This window comes from Oryctolagus cuniculus, chromosome 18 (genome assembly GCF_964237555.1).
Source record: "Oryctolagus cuniculus chromosome 18, mOryCun1.1, whole genome shotgun sequence".
NCBI classification, from domain to species: Eukaryota; Metazoa; Chordata; class Mammalia; order Lagomorpha; family Leporidae; genus Oryctolagus; species Oryctolagus cuniculus.
In genome coordinates, this window is record NC_091449.1 from 10977656 (window position 1) to 10997835 (window position 20180).

At 58.0% G+C, this 20180-nt stretch overlaps 2 protein-coding genes across 6 annotated transcripts; one reads left to right on the plus strand and one right to left on the minus strand.

Moving 5' to 3' along the window:
- The first annotated feature begins 3193 nt into the window (after window positions 1-3193).
- Window positions 3194-4661, plus strand: LOC103346278 (insulin growth factor-like family member 1). Of its 2 annotated transcripts, XM_051837425.2 has the most exons (4): window positions 3239-3329; window positions 3736-3789; window positions 3905-4148; window positions 4405-4661. In XM_051837425.2, exons 1-4 carry the CDS (start codon window positions 3305-3307, stop codon window positions 4424-4426), a joined length of 345 nt encoding a protein of 114 aa, XP_051693385.2. In that variant the 5' UTR covers window positions 3239-3304; the 3' UTR covers window positions 4427-4661. The 2 variants fall into 2 exon arrangements, with proteins under 2 accessions (XP_051693387.2, XP_051693385.2); XM_051837427.2 differs by lacking the exon at window positions 3736-3789 and having other exon boundaries at window positions 3194-3329; window positions 4405-4635.
- Window positions 4662-15142: 10481 nt separating this feature from the next.
- LOC138846695 (insulin growth factor-like family member 4) lies at window positions 15143-19761 on the minus strand. Of its 4 annotated transcripts, XM_070063198.1 has the most exons (5): window positions 19574-19761; window positions 18919-18969; window positions 18564-18822; window positions 17893-17952; window positions 15143-17817 (listed from the first exon to the last, which is right to left on the minus strand). In XM_070063198.1, exons 1-5 carry the CDS (start codon window positions 19590-19592, stop codon window positions 17727-17729), a joined length of 480 nt encoding a protein of 159 aa, XP_069919299.1. In that variant the 5' UTR covers window positions 19593-19761; the 3' UTR covers window positions 15143-17726. The 4 variants fall into 4 exon arrangements, 3 of the variants coding, with proteins under 3 accessions (XP_069919299.1, XP_069919300.1, XP_069919301.1); XR_011384226.1 differs by lacking the exon at window positions 17893-17952 and having other exon boundaries at window positions 15143-17811; window positions 19574-19743; XM_070063199.1 differs by lacking the exon at window positions 17893-17952 and having other exon boundaries at window positions 15144-17817; window positions 19574-19746.
- Window positions 19762-20180: the final 419 nt, after the last annotated feature.

The window sequence follows — 20180 nt, forward strand, 5'->3', positions numbered from 1 at the left end:
ACCAGCCCTGACCTGCTGAGAAGACACTGGGGCTGCAGCAGTGGCCTCTGGGTCCTGGGTCACAGCCCAGCAGGTTGTGCTGGCCTCGTTCCTGGAGACACAGCCCCTCTGGGACATGGGGTCCTTCCTCACCACGTTATGAGGACACACCAGGGCAGGGGTCCATCCTGACCACCAGGCTCCACAGGCAGCAGGCTCTTCAGTCCCTGAAATGCTGACCTTGAGCCTGAGCAAACACTGACAAGGCCTCCTCCTGGGCAGCCAGAGGGGAGGGCACTCCTGGGCCTGGGGAGCCCTCCCCCTCCTGCTGCATACCTGACATTCCCCAGCACATTCTTCCCTGGGCCCTGGGCGGGGCTCGCTGGGGCAGGTGGAGAGAACTGCCCCACCACCAGGAGGGGGACTCCTGCTTCCTCCTGGGGGAAGGGTGAGCAGGTAGGAGCAGGCAGAGTCTGCATTGACCCAGATTCACACCCAGGAGCCTGGCTCTGCCAGCCCCACCCAGGAGCCCGGGACCTCCTCCCTGGGTCTCCTCCAGGGGCGTCTGTGAGCAGGGCTCTCCTGCAAGGCTTTGGGAGGCCCCTGGGTGGCAGCTCAGGAGACCTGGGGTCCAGTGCAGCCTGAGACACTGACCAGCAGTGGGACCTCGGCCAGGGTCTAGGTGGCATCCAGAGATGGAGGATTAAACCCAGGACCATCTGAGGTCAGGATCTCACATTGACCATCTAGGAATACAGGGCCTTCTTCACTCCTGGGACAACCCGGGACCAAGACCTGAGAGTCCATGGCAGCCAGCACAGCCCGGGGCCTGGTCTCAGAGCCGGAGCCCGTGTGCAAGGCAGACCTGTCCCCAGAGAGTGACCCCAGAGCAGGCAGGATCGGGCAGGGGCTCGAGGTGCTGGGGGAGGAAGTGGGCAGTGTGTGGGCAGCGTTTTAGCCATGTGAAAAGGGGCAGGGACAGGATGTGACCCAGGACTCTCTGACCCCAAAGCCTCATGACACTGAGTCTGGGCTGTCAGCACCCACGGAGGCCTGGGCAGTGCCTGCTGCCCTCCCGCACCCCAGCCCAGAGCCCCTGCCCACAGCAGTGGGGACTGAGCCTGGTCTGCCCCAGCAGCCCTGAGACAGCAGAATGCAGGGTCTGCAGTGTGGTCGGGCTCCTCCACATCAGGGCAGCCAGGAGCCTGCCCGGGGCACGGGGCCTCTGCCTCACCCAGGTTCCAGTCAGGCCCGGCCTCCCCAACCCCGGTGGAGACAGCAGGTCCTGTCCCATGGCCCCAGTCCAGAACTCTAAAAATGCTGGAACGAGAACCTGAGTACCGGAACTTCTTGGGAAGACGTGACAGGGCAGCTGTGTCTTGGCTCTTGGCCGAGGAGGAGGATCGTGGAACCTTCTAGAATCCCCAGTGCAGGAGCGCTGGCTGTGACTCGCTGTGGGAAAAATAGCGATGACATCATCACCAGCCTCAGGTTCCTCCAGGGTTGTCACAGGTGACACAACTCAGCCCTCAGTGCAGGAGGCGCCATCGTCTGCTCTGCTGTTTTCCAGCCAGCACCACCGTCTCTCTCGTCCTCCACTGGCCGGGTGTCCTTGTTGCCAGAGGGTCCAGTCCTGGGTGTGGGGTGGTCTTCGGTGACCTTCTGTGGCCAGGCCCTGAGACACATGATGTCTGTCAGTCCTGCTGACAACGCATCACCTGGGCAGGCTCCACTCCACTTAGCGGGAAGGAACCCGGGGCTCAGCGAGGCAAAGTCACCTCCCCAGGGTCACCCAGCCATGACCTGGCAGAACCTGGCCTGACGCAGGTTTGTGTGGGCACAGAGCTGGCCGTCCCCCAGCCCCAGAGATCAGCTCAGAGCCAGGGGGCCAGTGCCTCTGTGCTTGCTCCACAGCACTGTCCCCTGTTGGGCAGGGCAGGTGGCAGGTGCAGGAGAGACCAAAGGGATCCCCCTGCACCTGTGCATGGCACAGAGCAGGTGCCGTGTCCTGCAGGGGGCACAGAGGGTGCTGTCAGAGGATCGTGGACATGGTGGAATCTGAGTGACAGTCCTGGCACTTTGGAACAGTGCCAGCCTCCACTGCCATCCCTGCGTCTGGCTGGGGACACCTGTGCCTCCACCTGGGACCACTGGAGCTCAGACATGGATACCCCCAGAAATGACCACCCAGTGTGCTCCTGAACCTGGCTTCCTGCTGAGTCTGGACCCTTGAGTGGCTCCCTCATCCCAGGATGGCCCAGCTCTGTTCCTGCTCCCTTGGTCCCTCTGCTGATTCGAGACTGGAATGGATGCAGGTCCCAGAGCAGCCTGAGGCTGGGCTTGGGCTCAAGACAGGCGGGGCTGGAGTCTGGGTGTTGAGGGCCTGCTGTATGAGCCGCGGCACGGGGAAGGGGGTCTCCAGGGGCAGGTGGGTTGGAGAGGAGCTGGGAGGCACCCTGGGCGCTGGGAGAACCTGTGAAAGCATTGCATCTGGTTGTGGCCTCTCTCCCACGGACCCTGACCGACAGATGTACAATAATGACATGGAGCAGGATTACCAAGCGACGACTCTTTACTTTCCCTTTCTGTCCCTGCCTGTGTGTGTCTTCTGTGCCTCAAGCATCATGAAGACACGGCCTTGGAGTAGCCTGCACAACCTCAGCAAAGCCGGGCACTGCAGACTAAATGGACAAGCGCTCCTCATCCGATGGGCATTAGTGAAGGGACAGGAACCACATGGGAAGAGCCGTGGTGGATTCTGAGGCCCCGGGGTGTGCCCAGGTCTGTCCCCACTCCAGTCTCCTGAGCTACCCAAGCAAACTTCGACAGGACCCCCTGCCTGGCCCCGCCTTGTGCTACCTGGGATTCCCAGTGGTACAGAACTCAGCACGGTTTCTTTGTCCTGAATGCCACAGGGGCTTGGGCTGTGAAGTCAGAGGGGAGTGGAGAGGCCCCTTTGGGAAGATGTCAGGAATCTGCAGCCTGGCACAGGAAGTGGGGAAATGCAAAGACTGAATGGGATGGGGGGGTGAGTTGTTGGGCTGTCTCAGGGTGAGTGGACGGGGAGCCACCTGCCCTGCTGTTGGCCAAGGCAGCCAATGCAGTTCCGGGAGGGAGAGGGAGGCCTTTGGGGCAAGTGATGGAAAAACACTGGTCCTCTCTCCACTCTCGCTGTTCAGCCACAAGATCTGCCCCAGGGCCCCACAAGTCTCTACATGTTGAGCAGCGGGGCTGAGATCCAGTGACGTCACCAGCTGATCTGTGGATAAAAGGACCTGCTGAGATGCGCAGGTCACCCCCGACTCCTCGGCAGCCGCTCTGAGCCATGAGTCCCCGCTGCTGCACCCTGGGTAAGGAGACAGGGTCCTGGGCCCAGCTGACCCCCTCCTCCCAGCCTTCTCCCAGGCCCCTGCATCCCAAGCCCTGCCTGCCCTCACAGGCGACTCCAGCACAGCACTGCCTGAGCCACAGCCCCTGAAAAGACCCCACCCCATCCTGCTTCGCACCCTCACCCCAATGCCCACGCAGCCCCTCTAGCTGCACCCCCGTCTCTCCAGCCTCTTCCTCCCAGTGCTCCCCTCCTGCCCAAAGCTCTTAGCCCTTCTTGTGCTGTACAAGACCCTGGACCACAGGGAGTCTGGACTCCACCCTGGGTCTGCCTCTAAGGCTTCCCAGAGCCTCAGTCCCCGGCCTCAGGCTGGGCTCAGGAGGCCGGCCCAGGCTGCCATCCCCCACCCCGCCCTCTGCCCTCCACAGCTGTCTCAGCCGCCCTCTGCCTCCTCATGGTCCTCTGCTCCCAAGGGGCGCCAGGTGAGCCGGGAGGGGCAGGGATGCTGGCGGGGTTGGGGGGATTCCTAGAGGACCTCAGGCTGGGACCAAGCTGCCCCCCTGCTGCCCCGGGCCACACCTGCTCTGTCTTCTGCAGTATCCCCCATGGGGGCTCGCCGGATAGTGTGTGAGCTGTATGGGAGGTGCGGGGACGAGTTCTACGACCCGGCACACTACTGCTGCCATGACCAGGCCGTGGTGCCCCTGGCCAGGACGCACGGGTGCGGCAACTGCACCTACAGGGTGTGCTTCGAGCAGTGCTGCCCCTTGTCACTGACGGTGAAACTCAGAGACCAGGACTGCTCGGCGGCCGCGGGCCCTGGGGACCGGCTGTGTCACAGGTGAGGGCCTGGACCCCACGGGGTGAGGGCTGCCCAGCAGCGGGGAGGGCCCGTGCCTGTCCTGTCCATCGTGGAGTCTAACCCTCCATGAACCCCGGGGCCTCTGTTCACCCCCCTCCCCCATACTTCTTTCTTCTCTGCTCCTGTTTCTCTCTGAGGGTCTCCCTCCCCCAGCTCTCTCCCCCACTCCTCTGCACCTGTTCTGCCCACCCTGTGTCTGCGACCCTGTCCTGCTCACTCCTGTCTCTCTCTGCAGCATCCGCTCGCGAGTCAGCTAACTCCCTCCTCATTGGGTCTCCTCGGACCTCAGCCTGCACCTTCCTAGGAGAGGCAATGGGGGTGTCACCGACCAGGAGCCCCGAGGAGCCCTGACCTGACGCCAGCCCCCAGGCCAATGTCCACGCGCACAAGGTGCAGCTGGCCCAGTCCCTCTCCTCCGGCCCCGGGAATAAAGCACAGGCACTCTCTAAAGGTTGCCTCCTTTATGAAGTGATCCGGGGGCGCTGGGGCGTTGGGGAGGGTCCTGAACGACGACCCCGGGACGCTTGTTCCCGGCAAGCACGCATTTTGGCACCAACAGCCGGGTCTCCTGGGTTCGCGAAATAAAAAAAAAAAAAAAATCTCAGGCGCGATTCTTCCCTCCACTTCGACTTCGCCAAAGCGGAGGGGGTGGGGGGGGGCAGGGTAGGGGCTTCAGTGCGGAGCCAGCGCCTCACCTGCGTCCTCAGGTGGAGGGGGCGGGGCCAATGCGTCCTCTGCAGCCTGCGGGGCGAAGGGCGCGGGTTGGACTAGAGAGGGGTCGCTGGCGCTGGGAGAGACGAGTCGCCAGCTCTGGGTCCTGGGGACGGATTCGGAGGCCTTTGAGGAGACTGAGCGAGAGCGAGGAAACCATCGCGACCCACCTCAGCGCCCCCCGCCCGCCCGCCCGCCAGCGCGAGGCCGGGGACGCTGGTCCCGCTCCTGTCTGATGCCCGACACCCTCTCCAGGCCCGGGCCTCTCTCTCCTGGACCTGTGCAGACCGCCCAGCCCCTCCCACGCCCAGGGCCGCCCTGTCCACTTGTCATCGACTGCCCAGTGTGGTGAGGGGGGTTGAGACCCTCCCAATAGGAATTATTTGCCTCCAAACGGATTTGCTTGAAATGAACCCGGAAAGTGCTGGCTTATGGCATTCTGGAAGCCAATGAGAATGGATTTAGTGGGGCCAGCGCTGTGGCGTAGCAGGCAAAGCCGTTGCCTGCAGTGCCGGCATCCGATATGGGCGCCAGTGCTAGTTCAGGCTGCTCCTCTTCTGATCCAGCTCTCTGCTGTGGCCTGAGAAAGCAGTAGAAGATGGACCAAGTGCTTGGGCCCCTGCACCTGGGTGGGAGACCTGGAAGAAGCGCCTGGCTTCTGGCTTTGGATTGGTCCAGCTCCTGCGGTTGCAGTCATCTGGGGGGAGTGATCCAGCAGATGGAAGACCTCTCTCATTGCCTCTCCTTCTCTCCCTGTTTAACTCTGATTTTCAAATAAATAAATAAATAATTAAAAAAGAAAAGAAAATCAATGTAATAACAGAGCACAGCAAACAGGCCGTGACATGGTGGGGCAGGGGGCTCTGACTCCCTTTCTGGGAGGAATAGATTCAGGGTCTCTAGGATCAGCAGTGTCAGGATGGCTGAACCACCCCTCCCCCATGCCACTCAGCTCAGGCCCCCAGGGGTCTCCCCCAGAAGCCAGCTCTTCCCTCTGTGTAGGAGACCCCACCCCAGGTGACCCCTAACATCTCCTGATTGCTTCACAAACAGAATTATCACAGAGCAAATCTTGCTGCTTCCATCACAGGGAAAGAGTGAGCCCCTAAGTCCTGGGCAGAGGAGGGGAGGGGCCGGGCCAGGCAGGGTCCCTGGAGTGGGAGGAGGCTGGGCCCCCCCACCCCTCGGTGGGGAGGGGGAGCTGGGTCCTGCTTCCAGCCCGGGGCTGACAGGAGTGGGCTCTGTTGAGAGCTGAGCTGAAGGCAGGAGTGGGGGGAGGGGAGGCAGAGGGCTCTGGCTCAGCTTTGGGGGTGGCCTCCACTCTGGATTCAAGTGCGGGAGCCAGGGCCCAGTCTCAGAGGCTCGGGGGCGGGGCAGGGCAGTGAGAGGGTGATGGGCGGCCCGGGGTCGGGGTGGTGTGGGCACCTGGCGCTCAGATTCAGCTCCCCGGGGCCCCACCCCCAGGGTCTCCAGGCCCCACCTCTCGCCTCTGCCTCTGCTGTGTCTTTCCCATTTCCCCTCTCATTCTCCACTCTGCAGTTTCTTCCCGGTGGGAAGAAGGAGCCAGGCCCAACAGGGAGGGTGGGAGGAGGGGCTTTGGACTCAGGATGGAGGGGGGGACTGAGGCCCCATTCCCAAGGTGGAGAGAGACCTGCCTGCCGCCCAATCGCCCAATCCCTGCCTACGCAGCCTGGAAATGCGGGTCTGGGAACGCCCCGCGCTCTGGGGCCAGCTGTAAGACCACAGCTGTGCGGCCCTGATGGATCCGTCATTGACAGAGAAGCTGACAGGTGACCGAGAGGAGGGACGACCCAGGGAGGACGCTGTGGCCACCCTGGCTCTCGGCTCCCCGCGACCCGGGGAGCGCTGTGCGGAGAACTCCCCGTGGACCTCCTGGTGCGCCCTGGTGCAGAGCCTGCTGTTACTGTGCTCAGCGCTTTCTGGAGAGTTCCATGCTTGTATACACCGTCCCAGCAGACTGACAAAATGCCACTGAACGTGTCCAGTGATGTCCTGGGGATCCTAATACATTTCTTCTAAATACTGTTGTTTTTTAATAGTTTTTGACAGGCAGAGTGGACAGTGAGAGAGAGAGACAGAGAGAAAGGTCTTCCTTTGCCGTTGGTTCACCCTCCAATGGCCGGCGCACCGCGCTGATCCGATGGCAGGAGCCAGGTACTTCTCCTGGTCTCCCATGGGGTGCAGGGCCCAAGGACTTGGGCCATCCTCCACTGCACTCCCTGGCCACAGCAGAGAGCTGGCCTGGAAGAGGGACAACTGGGACAGAATCCGGCGCCCCGACCGGGACTAGAACCTGGTGTGCCGGCACCGCAAGGCTGAGGATTAGCCCAGTGAGCCGCGGCGCCGGCTCCGATGTCTTCTCGGCACTTGCTGGGCGACAGGGCAGGACACCTGGCTGAGTGACTGTCTTGTTCATTTCTGCATCAGGGGTGGGGCTCACACCACACACACACCATGCACATCCCTGAAATGCCAGGCTGCTCACTTCTTTCCTAGGGGAGTTGCCACCCTGACCCCACACACAGGGCACCCTAGGGCTTCAGGCCACCCTGCCCAGTGGGGGCAGGACCCTCCAGTCCCAAGTGGCCACTCAGATCCTTCCTGGCATGGAGCAGAGGTGCACCTGCCACCCCGGACACTGGGGTTGGTGCCTCCTTCCCTGCAGGTTTCTGTGAACAACCGAGGGCCCCCTCGGGCTTTAGGGGGCTGCAGGCAGGGTCAGGAGGGCCCTCAGCCACACCCACGTCACCGCTGGGAGGGCGGTTGCTGCGGCCTCGGCTGCACTTGCTGCTCTTCTGGCTGCTTCCACTCTGCTCCCTGTGTTGTGGCCTGGAGGAGCCCAGGTGAGACGCACGCCAGGTGCAGTGGGCAGGAGGTGGACTCTGATTTCTGCCTCGGCTGTCACTGGAGACAACGCTCTGTTGTCTCATCTTCTCCCTGCACTGATGGGCGAGGAGTACACCAGGCTAAATTAATTGCATTAGCACCCTTTTTGCAACCTAACCACCCCCGAATGGGTGAAGGGATTTAAGCAGTAACCACACAGGATTTCCAACATTGAGCTGAGACAACCGTGTGTTTGGCGCCCCCTGGTGGAAGCGCAGAGCACTACCCACGATGTGCACCTCCGAGGATTCCCGCTCTCCTACAAGCAAAGGGCCAGGGGCATACTAGAACATTCCACTGACCCTCGAGCGGATATTTCTTACTTCTTCCCCTTCCCTTTCTTTGAGTTAACTTGCCCTTTCTCTTCTAGTTCCTTACAGTGTAAGTTGCAGGTAGCGATCTGAGACCTTTCTTTTACAGTGTAACGTTTGCGGCTGTAAAGTCCCCCCGGGGACCTTCGCTGCCTACCTGCTGGTGCTGTGCTTCCCCCTCTAAATCGTCTTGAGTATTTTCTAATTTCTTTTGAAAGCTGCTCGTGCTCCTCGGCTGTCTAATTGCTCCTTTTCCAGCTTTTTCTTGTGTGCTGGCGTCTGTGTTGTTCCGCGTGGCCGGGGGAGACGACTGGCTGCCTGCAGTATTGTGAGTCCACGGAGACGCTCTGTGGCCCGCAGGTGCTGGCCCCGAGGGAAGCCCCGTGTGCGTCGGAGGAGAGTGTGTGTCCTGCGCTGACGGAGTGGGGGCTCTGACCACGTCTGTTAGGTCTGACAGTTTGTGTTTTTGTCCAAATCCCTGTTATACTGAGCCTCTGTTGATTCTTCCACCATTGTTGAAAGTTAAGTATTGAATTCTCCAACACTTATGATAGGACACTACCCACTTATCTCTTAAGCTCTTTGTATTCTTCCTCATATAGTCTGTGGTTCCATTGTTTGGTTAATATAGATATATATTTAAATTCCTTTATCTTTTTAATGTATTGATGCTTTTTATCAATACATATTGCCTTTATTTGTCTTTTGTAACCATTCTTGACTTAAATTATACACACGTATTTAATGATTTATCTATTTGAAAGGCAGAGAGAGAGAAAGAGAAATCTTCCATCCACTCTCAAATAGCTGCAATGGCCAGAGCTGGGTCAGGCCACAGCCAGGAACCTGGAACTCTATCCAGGGCTCCCATGTGGGTGGCAGGGTCCAAGCCCTTGGGCCATCTTCCACTATTTTCCTAGGCTCAATAGCAGGGAGCTGGATCGTAAGTAGAGCAGCCGGGACTTGAACCAGCTCTCCTATGAGATGCTAGTGTCGCAGGCAGCAGCTTAACCTGCTGCACCACAACGCAGACCCCGATTTAAAGTGTATGCTGTTGGGGTCGGCGCTGTGGTGTAACAGATAAAGCCACCGCCTGCAGAGCTGGCATCCTATATGGGTGCTGGTTCGAGTCCCGGCTGCTCCACTTCTGATCCAGCTCTCTGCTGTGGCCTGTGAAGGCAGAAGAGGTTGGCCCAAGTCCTTGGGCCCCTGCATCCATGTGGGAGACCCGGAAGCAGCGCCTGGCTCCTGGTTCAGATCGGCTCTGGCCATTGCAGCCATCAGCAGATGGAAGACCTCTCTCTCTCTCTCTCTCTCTGCCTCTGCCTCTCTGTAACTCTGCTTTTCAAATAAATACATAAATCTTTAAAAAATGAACAAATGAAATAAAATAAATAAAGTCTATGCTGTCTTATTTCACAAATATAACAGAGGATCCATTTGATCCGTGTTAGCGTGGGCTGTTTCCTCCTGTCCTTTGTGTCTTTGAATCTAAAGGGGCCTCTTGTAGTCATCCTATAACTACATCCTGTGTTTTTAAACCCATTTTGCCAAACTCTGTCTAATACATTTTTTATTTGAAAGGCAGAGGGACACAGACAGAGGGACAGAGGCAGAGGGACACAGATAGGGGGAGATCTTCCACTCTGATCCATCTCACAGATGCCTGCAGCAGCTGGAGCTGGGCCAGGCTGGAGCCGGGAGCCTGGAGCTCCATCCACGTCTCCCACATGGGTGGCAGGGACCCAGCTACTTGAGCCACCACTGCTGCCTCCCAGGATGCCCATTGGCTGCAGCTGGAATCAGAGCTGGAGCTGGGGCTTGGAGCCAGGTCCTCGGATGTGGGTGCGGGCACCCCAGTGACCTCTTAACTTCTGCACCAAATGCCTCCTCCAATCTCTGCCACAAACTACATTTTTATGCATCCCATGGCAACGACTGTCATTTTAATTGTTATGTCTTTTTATTTTAATCATACAGGAAAAGGAGAATTACAAAATTAATGTGCAAAAATACTGGCTTTATCATTCTCTATGCGTTTAGCTTTTCAAGGGGGAGAGAGACACAGAGAGAGATTCTCCATCTGTCAGTTCCCTCACCAGATGCTGCAATGGCCAGGGCTGAGCCAGGAGGAAGCCTGGATCCTGGAATTTTATCCAGGTCTCCCCTGTGGGTAGCAAGGGCCCAAGGACTTGGCCCATCTTCCTCTGCTTTTCCCAGACTTTTAGCAGGGAGCTGCATCAGAAGTGGAGCAGCTGGGATTCAAACCATTGCCCATAGGGGATGCCAGCATCCCAGGTGGCGGCTTTGCCTACTACACCACAGCGCCAGCCTGGCCTCCTCTGTTACAAAAGATGCCAAGTGGGGTGTGTTCTCCAGCTGTGGATCATGACACTGAGGTTGTAGAACCAGTTGAGTTGTGTCATAGCTAACATCAAGTCAGAACCTGCTACCGTGGTCCTTTTCTTTGGGACTGTGTGTCAGCCAGCAGGCAGCAGGGGGCGCCAGAAACCCAGAAGAACATTCCCAGAGCAGGTACCTGGTCATCCTCCCTCCCTGAGGTGCCCGCCCTGGCTTTGTCACCATCTGAGGACGAGTCTGCCTGCCTCCCTCCCTGGGACAGGAGCTCTCTGGGGACAGGAACCAGGGGCTGCATTGGTCACTGCTGCGTCCCCAGGTTGTGGGGGGACACTGTCTGGTGCTGGGGCCGGAGGATGGGAAATAAGAGTAAATTCAGCCCAGATCATGGGATCCGTCACCCTCCATTCCCCACCCCCCCAGAGGGCGGTCCCTGGCCCAAGGCCACTGAGCTCACAGACATCAGTCCCAGACACCAAGCTCCCTGCCCTGCAACCTCCACCAGGGACTTTTTTTTTTTTTTTTTTTTTTTTGACAGGCAGAGTGGACAGTGAGAGAGAGAGACAGAGAGAAAGGTCTTGCTTTGCCGTTGGTTCACCCTCCAATGGCCGCCGCAGCCGGTGCACCGCGCTGATCCGAAGGCAGGAGCCAGGTGCTTCTCCTGGTCTCCCATGGGGTGCAGGGCCCCAGCACCTGGGCCATCCTCCACTGCACTCCCTGGCCACAGCAGAGAGCTGGCCTGGAAGAGGGGCAACCGGGACAGAATCCGGCGCCCCGACCGGGACTGGAACCTGGGGTGCCGGCGCCGCAAGGCAGAGGATTAGCCTAGTGAGCCGCGGCGCAGGCCTCACCAGGGACTTTGGGGCCAGCCGCCCACCCACCAGTGAGACGTCCCACGCCTCCAGTGGAACTGAGAGACCTGTGCTGCAGGACGGGGGGCACGGGGAGCTCTGCCGCCCCTCCACACAAGCAGCAAAACAGCCCCGTCTGTCTCCTGGTCCCCCCAGGTGCTGCTTCCTCCTGGCTGCAGGGAGCCACTCCCAGGTGCAGGCCAGAGGGGAGGCTGGTGGACTCCCAGGGTCTCATCTCAGAAAGAATGTCAGCTATGCAGGACGCCCCCTGAGAGAGGGAGCCGAGAGGCCACTCCCAGTCAGGTTGGGAGGGGCAGGGGCTCTGGGCTCCACCTGCACCCCACAAGCTTGCTGGCGGCTCCGGCCACCTGCCACAGGGCCTTAGGGGCCAATACCTGCTTGGCCAGCTAGGATCCCTTCCTGCCTATATGGTCGCACAGCGGCAGCGGCAGGAACAGCCGGAGAAAGCTGGGTGAGACCCACGAGAGGAGGCGCCTCTGCGCAGGTGTTGCGAGCCCCACCCTCGCCCTCTTGCAGCCCAGGAGCGAACGCTGCAGATCCCTGCCAGCCAGTGCTGCCTTTGGAACCCCGTTCCGCCCAGCAGCCTTGTCACTGCCTTGCCGAGCTAGGGTGGAAAAGCAGAGAAAGACAAAGGATCGGGCTTGCCTCAGCCCGCGTGCGTGAGTAAGCCGTGCCTGTCCTCCCGAAGCCTCGGCGCCGTTCGGCTTCTGCGGTCTTCTGTCTGTAAGATTTGGTTCCCTGACCGGGAAATGGACCGCGCTGGCCCTGAGAGCCGCCGCTTCGGGGCGTGGGCGGAGCGAGGTGACCCCGGCGGGGCGGACGCCTGGGCGCCTCTGCCCGGACCTCAGGGAGAAGTCCCCCAACGGCGGGGGTCGCGGCTTCCCGGGCCGCCGCCACCAACCCGGACGCCGGGAGACTCGGGACGATGGGACCTGGGGAATCGGAGGAGGTAAGGGTTCCCGGGACGGAAGCACGGTCAAGGGTCCCGCGGGCGCGGGGGACTAGACCCCGGACCGGCCCTGGTTTTGCGGAGCGGCCCCTCCAGGGAACCTCAGGAGAGACAGAGACGCCTCGCTGACCCTTCGCAGGCAGAAGGAAATTTGGGAATGCCGCACTGGTCTTTATTCTTTTTTTAAAATTAATTAATTAATTAATTAATTATTTTTTGGACAGGCAGAGTTAGTGAGAGAGAGAGAGAGAGAGACAGAGACAGAGAGAAAGGTCTTCTTTTGCCGTTGGTTCACCCCCCAAATGGCCACCATGGCCCGCGCTGCACCGATCCGAAGACAAGAGCCAGGTGCTTCTCCTGGTCTCCCATGGGGTGCAGGGCCCAAGCACCTGGGCCATCCTCCACTGCACTCCCTGGCCACAGCAGAGTGCTGGACTGGAAGTGGGGCAACTGGGACAGATTCCGGTGCCCCAACCATGACTAGAACCCGGGGTGCCAGCGCCGCAGGCAGAGGATTAGCCTAGTGAGCCGTGGCACTGGCCTATTTATTTATTTTTAAAGTCAGTTACAGAGAGGCAGAGGCAAAGAGAGAGAGAGAGAAAACCTTCCACCCTTTGGTTATTCCCCAAATGGTCGCAACAGCCAGAGCTGGGATGATAGGAAGCCAGGAGCCGGGAGCTTCTTCCGGGTGTCCCGCAGGAGTGCAGGGGCCCAAGCACTTGGGCCATCTTCCACTGCTTTCCCAGGCCACAGCAGAGAGCTGGAGTGGAAGTGTAGCACATGGGGCTGGAATTGGTGCCCATATGGGATGCCGCCACTGGCAGCCGCAGATTTAACTGCTGCACCACAGCGCGGGCCCCTGAGCTGGTTTTTCTCCTCTGATAAGTGGATAGCACTCGCTCCACATCCCGGTGTGCCTCTCTGTAGTCCTACCTCCTCAGCAGGGCTCAAGGCCCACGGGCGACACGGCTGTTCCGGGTTGGCAAGGCTGCTGTCTGTGTGGGGAGCCCCCTTGGTGCAGTGCAATCCCAGGGAGCCAAGACACAGGTTCAGATGGTCACTGTGCAAACAGGGTCTGTGCTGAGCTGCCAGCCCCAGGGGGCCCAGGGTGCTGTGTCCCCCCCCCCAGCTGCTCTGGGTCACGGTCAGGGAGACTCAGGGCTCCGTAGAGGAGTCACAGTCTCCACACCTCAGTTCTGGCCTTAAGTAGCCCAGGGAAGACACCAACGCCCACTCCTGGGTGAGCCAAGAGTTGCTACAGTAATTAAATACGAGAGACAACCTCCCCTCCCAGTTCAGGGTTGCAGCCAGCCCTGCTCAGGCCCTCCTCCTCCCCCAACCCTCCTCCATGTGCCAGTGCCCACAGCAGCTCCTTTCGGGGAGGAAGTCGCCAAGGACGGGGCCCCACAAGGATCCACTTTGTCTCAGATGAGGAGGAGAGGGGAAGGAGACTGGTGGGGAATCCAGATCCTTCCACGGCACCTGGATGTGTGCCCAGGCCCAGCCCTGGGCCAGGCCTGCCCCAGCCAGCCATAGCCTGGGGACAGCTGTCAGGACAGAGAGACTGGGTGTGAAGCCACATCCAGAGCAGGTTTATGCAGAAGACTGAAGCCTGGGTGAACGCACGCACGGCGGCGGAGTTGCCAGCGAACGCACAGCAGAGAGAGAGCCCCTTCCCTACAGACCAGCGATTTAAACAGTGCAAAGCACTGGGAAGGGGCTTGGGGGTCTGAGCTGAAGCTGGGCTGCTGAGATAGAGGGAGAGCCTGGACTCGTTCTGAAGGTCCCGCGAGATCACAGTGGGAGCTGGGAGGGGTTCGGGCTGAGGCTGACGCTGGACTGCGGAGCCCAGCTGCTGAGCTTGGGGCAGAGACAGGCTGCTGGCTGGGCTCTTCAGACAGGGGAGTGTCCAGCAGGCCGGGCAGGGTGCAGCTGTGTTGGCAGGGCAGAGAAATGGGGCCTGCTTGCTGCGTGTAGGAGAAGACGCCCAAGTCCTTGGGCCCCTGCACCTGCGTGAGAGACCTGGAAGAAGCTCCTTGCTGCTGGCCTCTGACTGGTGCAGCTCCAGCCCTTGCGGCCACCTGGGGAGTGAAGGAGGGACAGAAGACCTCTCCTTCGCTCTCTCTCCCTCCCTCCCTCCCTCCCTCCCTCCCTCCCTCCCTCCCTCTCTGCCTCTGCCTCTCTGTAACTCTGCCTTTCAAATTAAATAAATATTTTTTAAGAAATGGGAAAATGTCTCCACCCTCGAGTTTGTAATCAGGACACCTGCTGCCTACGGTGTGCAGAAGCCCACGGGGTAGGGAGGAGGGTTCCAGTGGGATCACCCGCCTTTGCTCCGCCTTCCACGCCTGTAACCTGCATCTGTAGTCACCAGAACAGCTGCAGGGAGAGCCTGCTAGAACCGGGACTGCTGCCTGGAGCGAATGATACTGTTGCTGCTTTGCGCCCGTGCAAGGAAAGAAACAGTTGCCTCGCACCGCCTCACCTTGACCATGTCCTGTGTGCACCGCCTCACCTTGACCATGTCCTGTGGGCCTGAATTTGAAAATGTGCCCCCATGATAAGAACCATAAATCGGGTGTTTCAAGCAAGAGTTTGGAGGGAGGGCACCAGTCCTGGCCGCCACTCAGGCTGGTGACTGAGCACTGAAAGAATAAAGGGGCACAGTGGTGGGGGATACAAATCCTCCCCAGTGAGCTACCTCTGAGGTATAGACTGCACAGGAACGCTGAGGGAGGTGGACCCAGAAGAGGGAGGGGCCTGCAGAGGAGGGAGGAGACCTGCAGCACAAAGTGTTAGAGTGGACCGCCCGAAAAACGTCACCAAGAGACACGTCTCTTATGCAAACAACACAGGGAAGTTTTATTGATTATCCAGCATGCTGGGGCTGTCCGATCATACATGGTAACCCCGAATAACCAAAGGTTAGGGTTTATAAAGGCAAAAACCGCAAAACCGGGAAGGGGGGAATACATGGTTGCTATGCACGGTTGTTATACACAGTTGCTAAAATCAAAAGAGAGTACATAAAATCAAAAGAGAGTATATGGTTACTGGGGTCAACATAACCTAAAACCTAAGTGAAATTAATATTGATCATAATCTTGACAATACCAGTTACAATATTACAATTAGCAATTAGGACTTGACGTTAATGTAAGACACAGACAAATCATTATTATTTATAATTATTTATAATTATTATATATTATATATATATATATTATTATTACCCAGGTAACCCAGGTGCAACCTTTCTACTTTTAAGCTTGAGCAATCATGCTAGGGGGTTTTTGTGCTCTGCCAAGGGTGATGTAGTGCGCTGCTATTGTCCGACTATTTGAGATCATAGTTTCAGACCAGAGTCTCACGGTGGGGGGGGGGGGGGTGCTTTCCCAGAATGCAGTCTCAAGTGCTCCAAAATGGAGTCCCTACTGTCAAGGTGCTACTTCACTCTGTCTTATTTTCACAGCTGCACCAGGAAGGTTTAAACCTATAAACTTAAGCTTAACTTTTTACACCCGCACATATACAATTTTAACTCTTCACACCCTTCCAGACTGTGCGAGTCTGGTGTCCAGCCAAGAGACATCAGGAAGCACTAGGATGCTCCATGGCCAGGATCCGTCAGTCATCTCAAGGCCTTCTCCCAGTCCCTCGCAAAGGGCTGGTCCTGCAAGGAAAGAGATAGGACAGAGTCTCAGCTCTGGGGGACTGGTCCAGCCCAGGTCAGCAAGCCCGCGCCCTGAGTCTTAAGGCTGGCAGCTATGGTGACCACTCTTAACTGACAGGGACCTGGTGAGAGAGAGACAGAGAGGGGAGAGAGTGGGAGAGGGGAAAGAAGGAGAGATGGGGAGAAGGGGTGGAATGAGAAGGCCATGCCAAGATAGCCACTAGCAAGCGAGCATCAGTTACTCAGGAGTGGCTTCGGAAATCCACTGAGAAACCACCTGGCAACAGAGCCTGCCTGGCAACAGGCTGTGATTGGTTAGGGTATAGACTGCCCCTTGACCAGATTGGCTGCCTTGGCTATATAACCTGCTGCACCAACTGAAATAAAGGAGTCTGCAGGCTGCTCGCCTCTGGCCCACTTTCAGCCAACTCCTGGGGTCTGTGTGGTGGCTCCGTGCTTCTTGCCCCACCACACTCCTCCTCTCAGAATGAATCCACAGCAACAGGGAGAAGGGTTGAAGGCGGAGGGGAGAGGGAGAGAGAGAAGCAATGGGTGAGAGAGGCTCTCTGAAAAACAGAGGCGGGAGCAGTCTGCTTGCTCAGCCGTCTGCCCAGGCGATCTGATGCTGCTCAGAGTCAGACCTGAGTTGAATCCTGGCCATGGCACCAAGCTGTCACGGGAGAGTGAAGACAAGTCCCCTCTCAGTTCCCATCTCACGGCTGGAGAGGAATTCCCGAGCAGACAAGGAGAGCGAGCAAAGTCGGTCTATTGCAAGTGAGGAGCCTCCTGTCACAGCAGCCAGGAGGGAGGCTCCCAGGGCGCTGGCTCTTTTATACACAAAGTGGCCCACTCTGGTCTCCTTCTGAAAACCAGACCCAGATTTAACCAATCAGAGGAGGAGCAGAATAATAGCTAATTGAAGAACCTTAAAAATCAAACCAAGATGGAGTGACTTAAGCCAATACCATTAAAAACAAGAAGTCACCTTTGCCCCAAATAAAAATTAAAGTTTAAAATCACAGCCCTAAACTTTTTCCCCCAAAGCTAAAATTAGGTGCAGCTATAAAATAAGGGACCCTATGCTTAGCTAGCTGTGACACTTGTGCCTGGCTGTGCTAAGACCTAACCCAGTTTGTATACCTCCTAATACTCAAATAACGGTGTGGGAAGCGGGACGCTGCTCTCCCACAAGGGGAACAAAGGGAGCGAGATGTCGCCCCCCTCAGGGTGAACAAGATGGTGCTGGCAGGGAAAGGAACTACTAAAGAAGTAAACAACAAAGTGGCGATGAGGTGCATGCCTCCCGTGTGATCCCGTAGCTGATTGGATAGAAGACGCACGCCCTTCACATGATCAGCTCACGGATTGGACTGCTGTGTGCATGGACTCTATAGTGCTTTTGATTGGTCGCTGCGGGTATATAAACCGTGTGGCTTGTACTGGGGGTGTTCTCCGGACTCCCGAGTTCAGAAGGCCCGTCTGCACAGACGCCGAATAAGTCCTCTTGCTTTTGCATCAGCTGGTCTGGAGTCTGAGTCTCTGGGTGTGCCTCTCAACGTGTTACCATCCTCACTCCGAGGGTCTAACGCTAATCAGAAGACAGGGATTGCAATCCAGTGTAGCCTTCATAAAACTCAGTGCAGTTAGTGGACTGAACTGTTTTCCGATTGACCTAACTGCCGGTCAGCCCGTCTAACTCCTCACCATGATTCTCAGCCCAGAGCTGTTGAAGGACCACTGGCCCAGGCCCAGAGGGGCACTCGGTGTGCACAGAAGCTACCACGATACCAGGCTCTGTGGAGGTTGGCTGCTGAGCAGGGGCACAACCATGGGTCTTCTTGGCTGGCGTACATTCCTAAAGCTGTACCTATAAAAAATACATTCATTAAATAAAAGCTTTAAAAGAAAAAAAGAATTCCATGGGGATTCTTAAGGGACTGACCGAGGCTGGGTGGGTGACCCCCTTCTTGGGCTGGAGGCGGGCAAGAGGTTGTTGGGAAATCTAGCAATCAGAATAATTAGTTACCAGTTACCATTTGAAATCCACTCCGATTCTCTCTCTCTCTCTCTCAAAATTTATTTATTTATTTGCGAGGCGGAGTTATAGACAGAAAGACAGAGAGACAGAGAAAGAGGTCTTCCATCCACTGGTTCACTTCCCAAATGGCTGCAACGGCCGGAGCTGGAAGCTTCTTCCAGGTCTCCCACGTGGGTGCAGGCACCCAAGCACTTGGGCCATCATCCACTGCTTTCCCAGGCCATCAGCAGAGAACTGGATCAGAAGTAGAGCAGCCAGGACACGAACCAGCATCCCTATGGAATGCTGGCACCATAGGTGGAGGCATAGCCAACTATACCATAGCGCCGGCATTGCTTCCACCCCTGCCCCTCTTTTTGGGTTGCCTTAGTGGAAGTTGATTTTCTGGGAAAGCATTCTTCCATGTAGGAAAAACCAAGAGATTATGAATCATAGATCAGGAGAAGAACAACCACACGAAATCCGACTGCAGGACCACAATTCTACAGAAGCAGAGATGTCAGCATATGGACTACCAACCCCCCTCCACCCTCCCTGCCTCAGCCCAATGCCACGGCCAGGGGCCACCCCCTTACCTGTCACAGACCCTGGAGATGGGGGATGAGTGGCACTGGGAGCTGACACCCAGGACTCTCAGCCGCACAACAAGTCTCGGGTGACCGACTGACTCAGGACAGCAGAGCTCAAAGCAGGGCCAGTAGCGGCAGTGGGGGCCACAGAGGCGGGTCCGGTTCAGGGGCAGGATGGTGTCGTCGTCACAGCACTGCTCCAGGGGGTTGTAGACCTGGTCCCCGCACCTGGGCGCCGGCTGGCACAGCCACAGACCGTCAGGCCCTGCAAAGCCAGAGCTGGGTGGGCTCCAGGGTTGTGTCCAGGACCAGCCCCAGCTCCGTGATGCTGTCTCCTCCCGCCTCATGCACCTGCTCTCACCTGGGACTCCTTCCGAGAGCGAGCCCAGGAGGGCAGAGACGAAGAGGGCAGCTGTGAAGCAGAGGGGATGAGGACGGCGCTGGGACACCTGGTCCAGGCCCCAGCGATGGCACGGAGCTCCCTGCTCACGGACGCCGCTCAGAGTGGGTCAGGGTCCTGGGGTGTGGGTGGGCAGGGGGGACACGCAGGGAGGCTCCGGGAGGAGTTAAGGTTCTGGGGCTGCAGGTGCGAGGGAGGTGGCAAAGCATCAGAGAGGACCGGGGTGATACGAGGAGGGAGACAAGAACTGCTTAGGGGAGAGAGTCAGGCTGGCGCCGTGCAGGGGTTAAGCTGCCACCTGAGACAGCGGCATCACCCACGGGTCCTGGTTCAAGCCCCGGCTGCTCCACGTCTGATGCAGCTCCTGCTATGCAGTGGGAAAGCAGCAGAAGACGGTCTGAGAGCGTGGGCCTTGCACCCTCGGGGGAGACCCGGTGGAGCTCAGGGCCCTGCCATTGCAGCCACCTGGGCAGGGAGCCAGAAGAGGGAAGCCCCGCCCCCTCTGACTTTCAAATAAATAAGTACCTCTCTACAAGTGAAAAGAGGGTCAGGTTTCCAGCCCAGCAGGGGCAGGGGCTCTGAGGCTCCCCCCACCCCGGGGCTGGGGTCTCCTCACCGAGCACTCTGGGCACCATGCTTCTGAGCCGGCTGCAGGGCAGTGGGTGGCGGAGCAGCTGCACCTCTGGGTCGGGACCTGGCTCTGTGGTTTATATAGGAGCCCAGGGACCTGTGAATCATGTGGCAACACAGGCAGCAGGGCCTGGGAGGGTGGGGACAGCACTGACAGCAGTCATTGAGTAACAGCTCCTGAATCTGGCCCAGGAGGCAGCCGCCTTCTCACGCCCTCCGCCCTGAGAGCCTTTTCTGGGCACAGCTGTGTTAGAGTCTGAAAAAGCCCACTGCCCGAGGAACGACTCCAAGAGACTTTTCTCTCATGTAACCAGCAAAGGGTTAAAGATTTATTGATTATCCAGCATGCTGGGGCTGTCCGATCATACATGAACAGAGCAGCCCCGAATAACCAAAGGTTAGGGTTTATAAAGGCAAAAACCGCAAAACCGGGAAGGGGGGAATACATGGTTGCTATGCACGGTTGCTATACACAGTTGCTAAAATCAAAAGAGAGTACATAAAATCAAAAGAGAGTATATGGTTACTGGGGTCAACATAACCTAAAACCTAAGTGAAATTAACATTTATCATAATCTTGACAATACCAGTTA

Excerpts from the sequence above, each read along its gene's own strand:
- LOC138846695 (XM_070063198.1), bottom strand. Across the intron at positions 18,823-18,918 it reads GCTCTCGGAAGGAGTCCCAG|GGCCTGACGGTCTGTGGCTG; the intron begins GTGAGAGCAGGT and ends CTGGCTTTGCAG. Across the intron at positions 17,818-17,892 it reads GGGTCACCCACCCAGCCTCG|GTACAGCTTTAGGAATGTAC; the intron begins GTCAGTCCCTTA and ends TATTTTTTATAG.
- LOC103346278 (XM_051837425.2), top strand. The coding sequence starts at position 3,305 with ATGAGTCCCCGCTGCTGCACCCTGG. Across the intron at positions 3,330-3,735 it reads TCCCCGCTGCTGCACCCTGG|CTGTCTCAGCCGCCCTCTGC; the intron begins GTAAGGAGACAG and ends TGCCCTCCACAG. Across the intron at positions 3,790-3,904 it reads CTGCTCCCAAGGGGCGCCAG|TATCCCCCATGGGGGCTCGC; the intron begins GTGAGCCGGGAG and ends TGTCTTCTGCAG.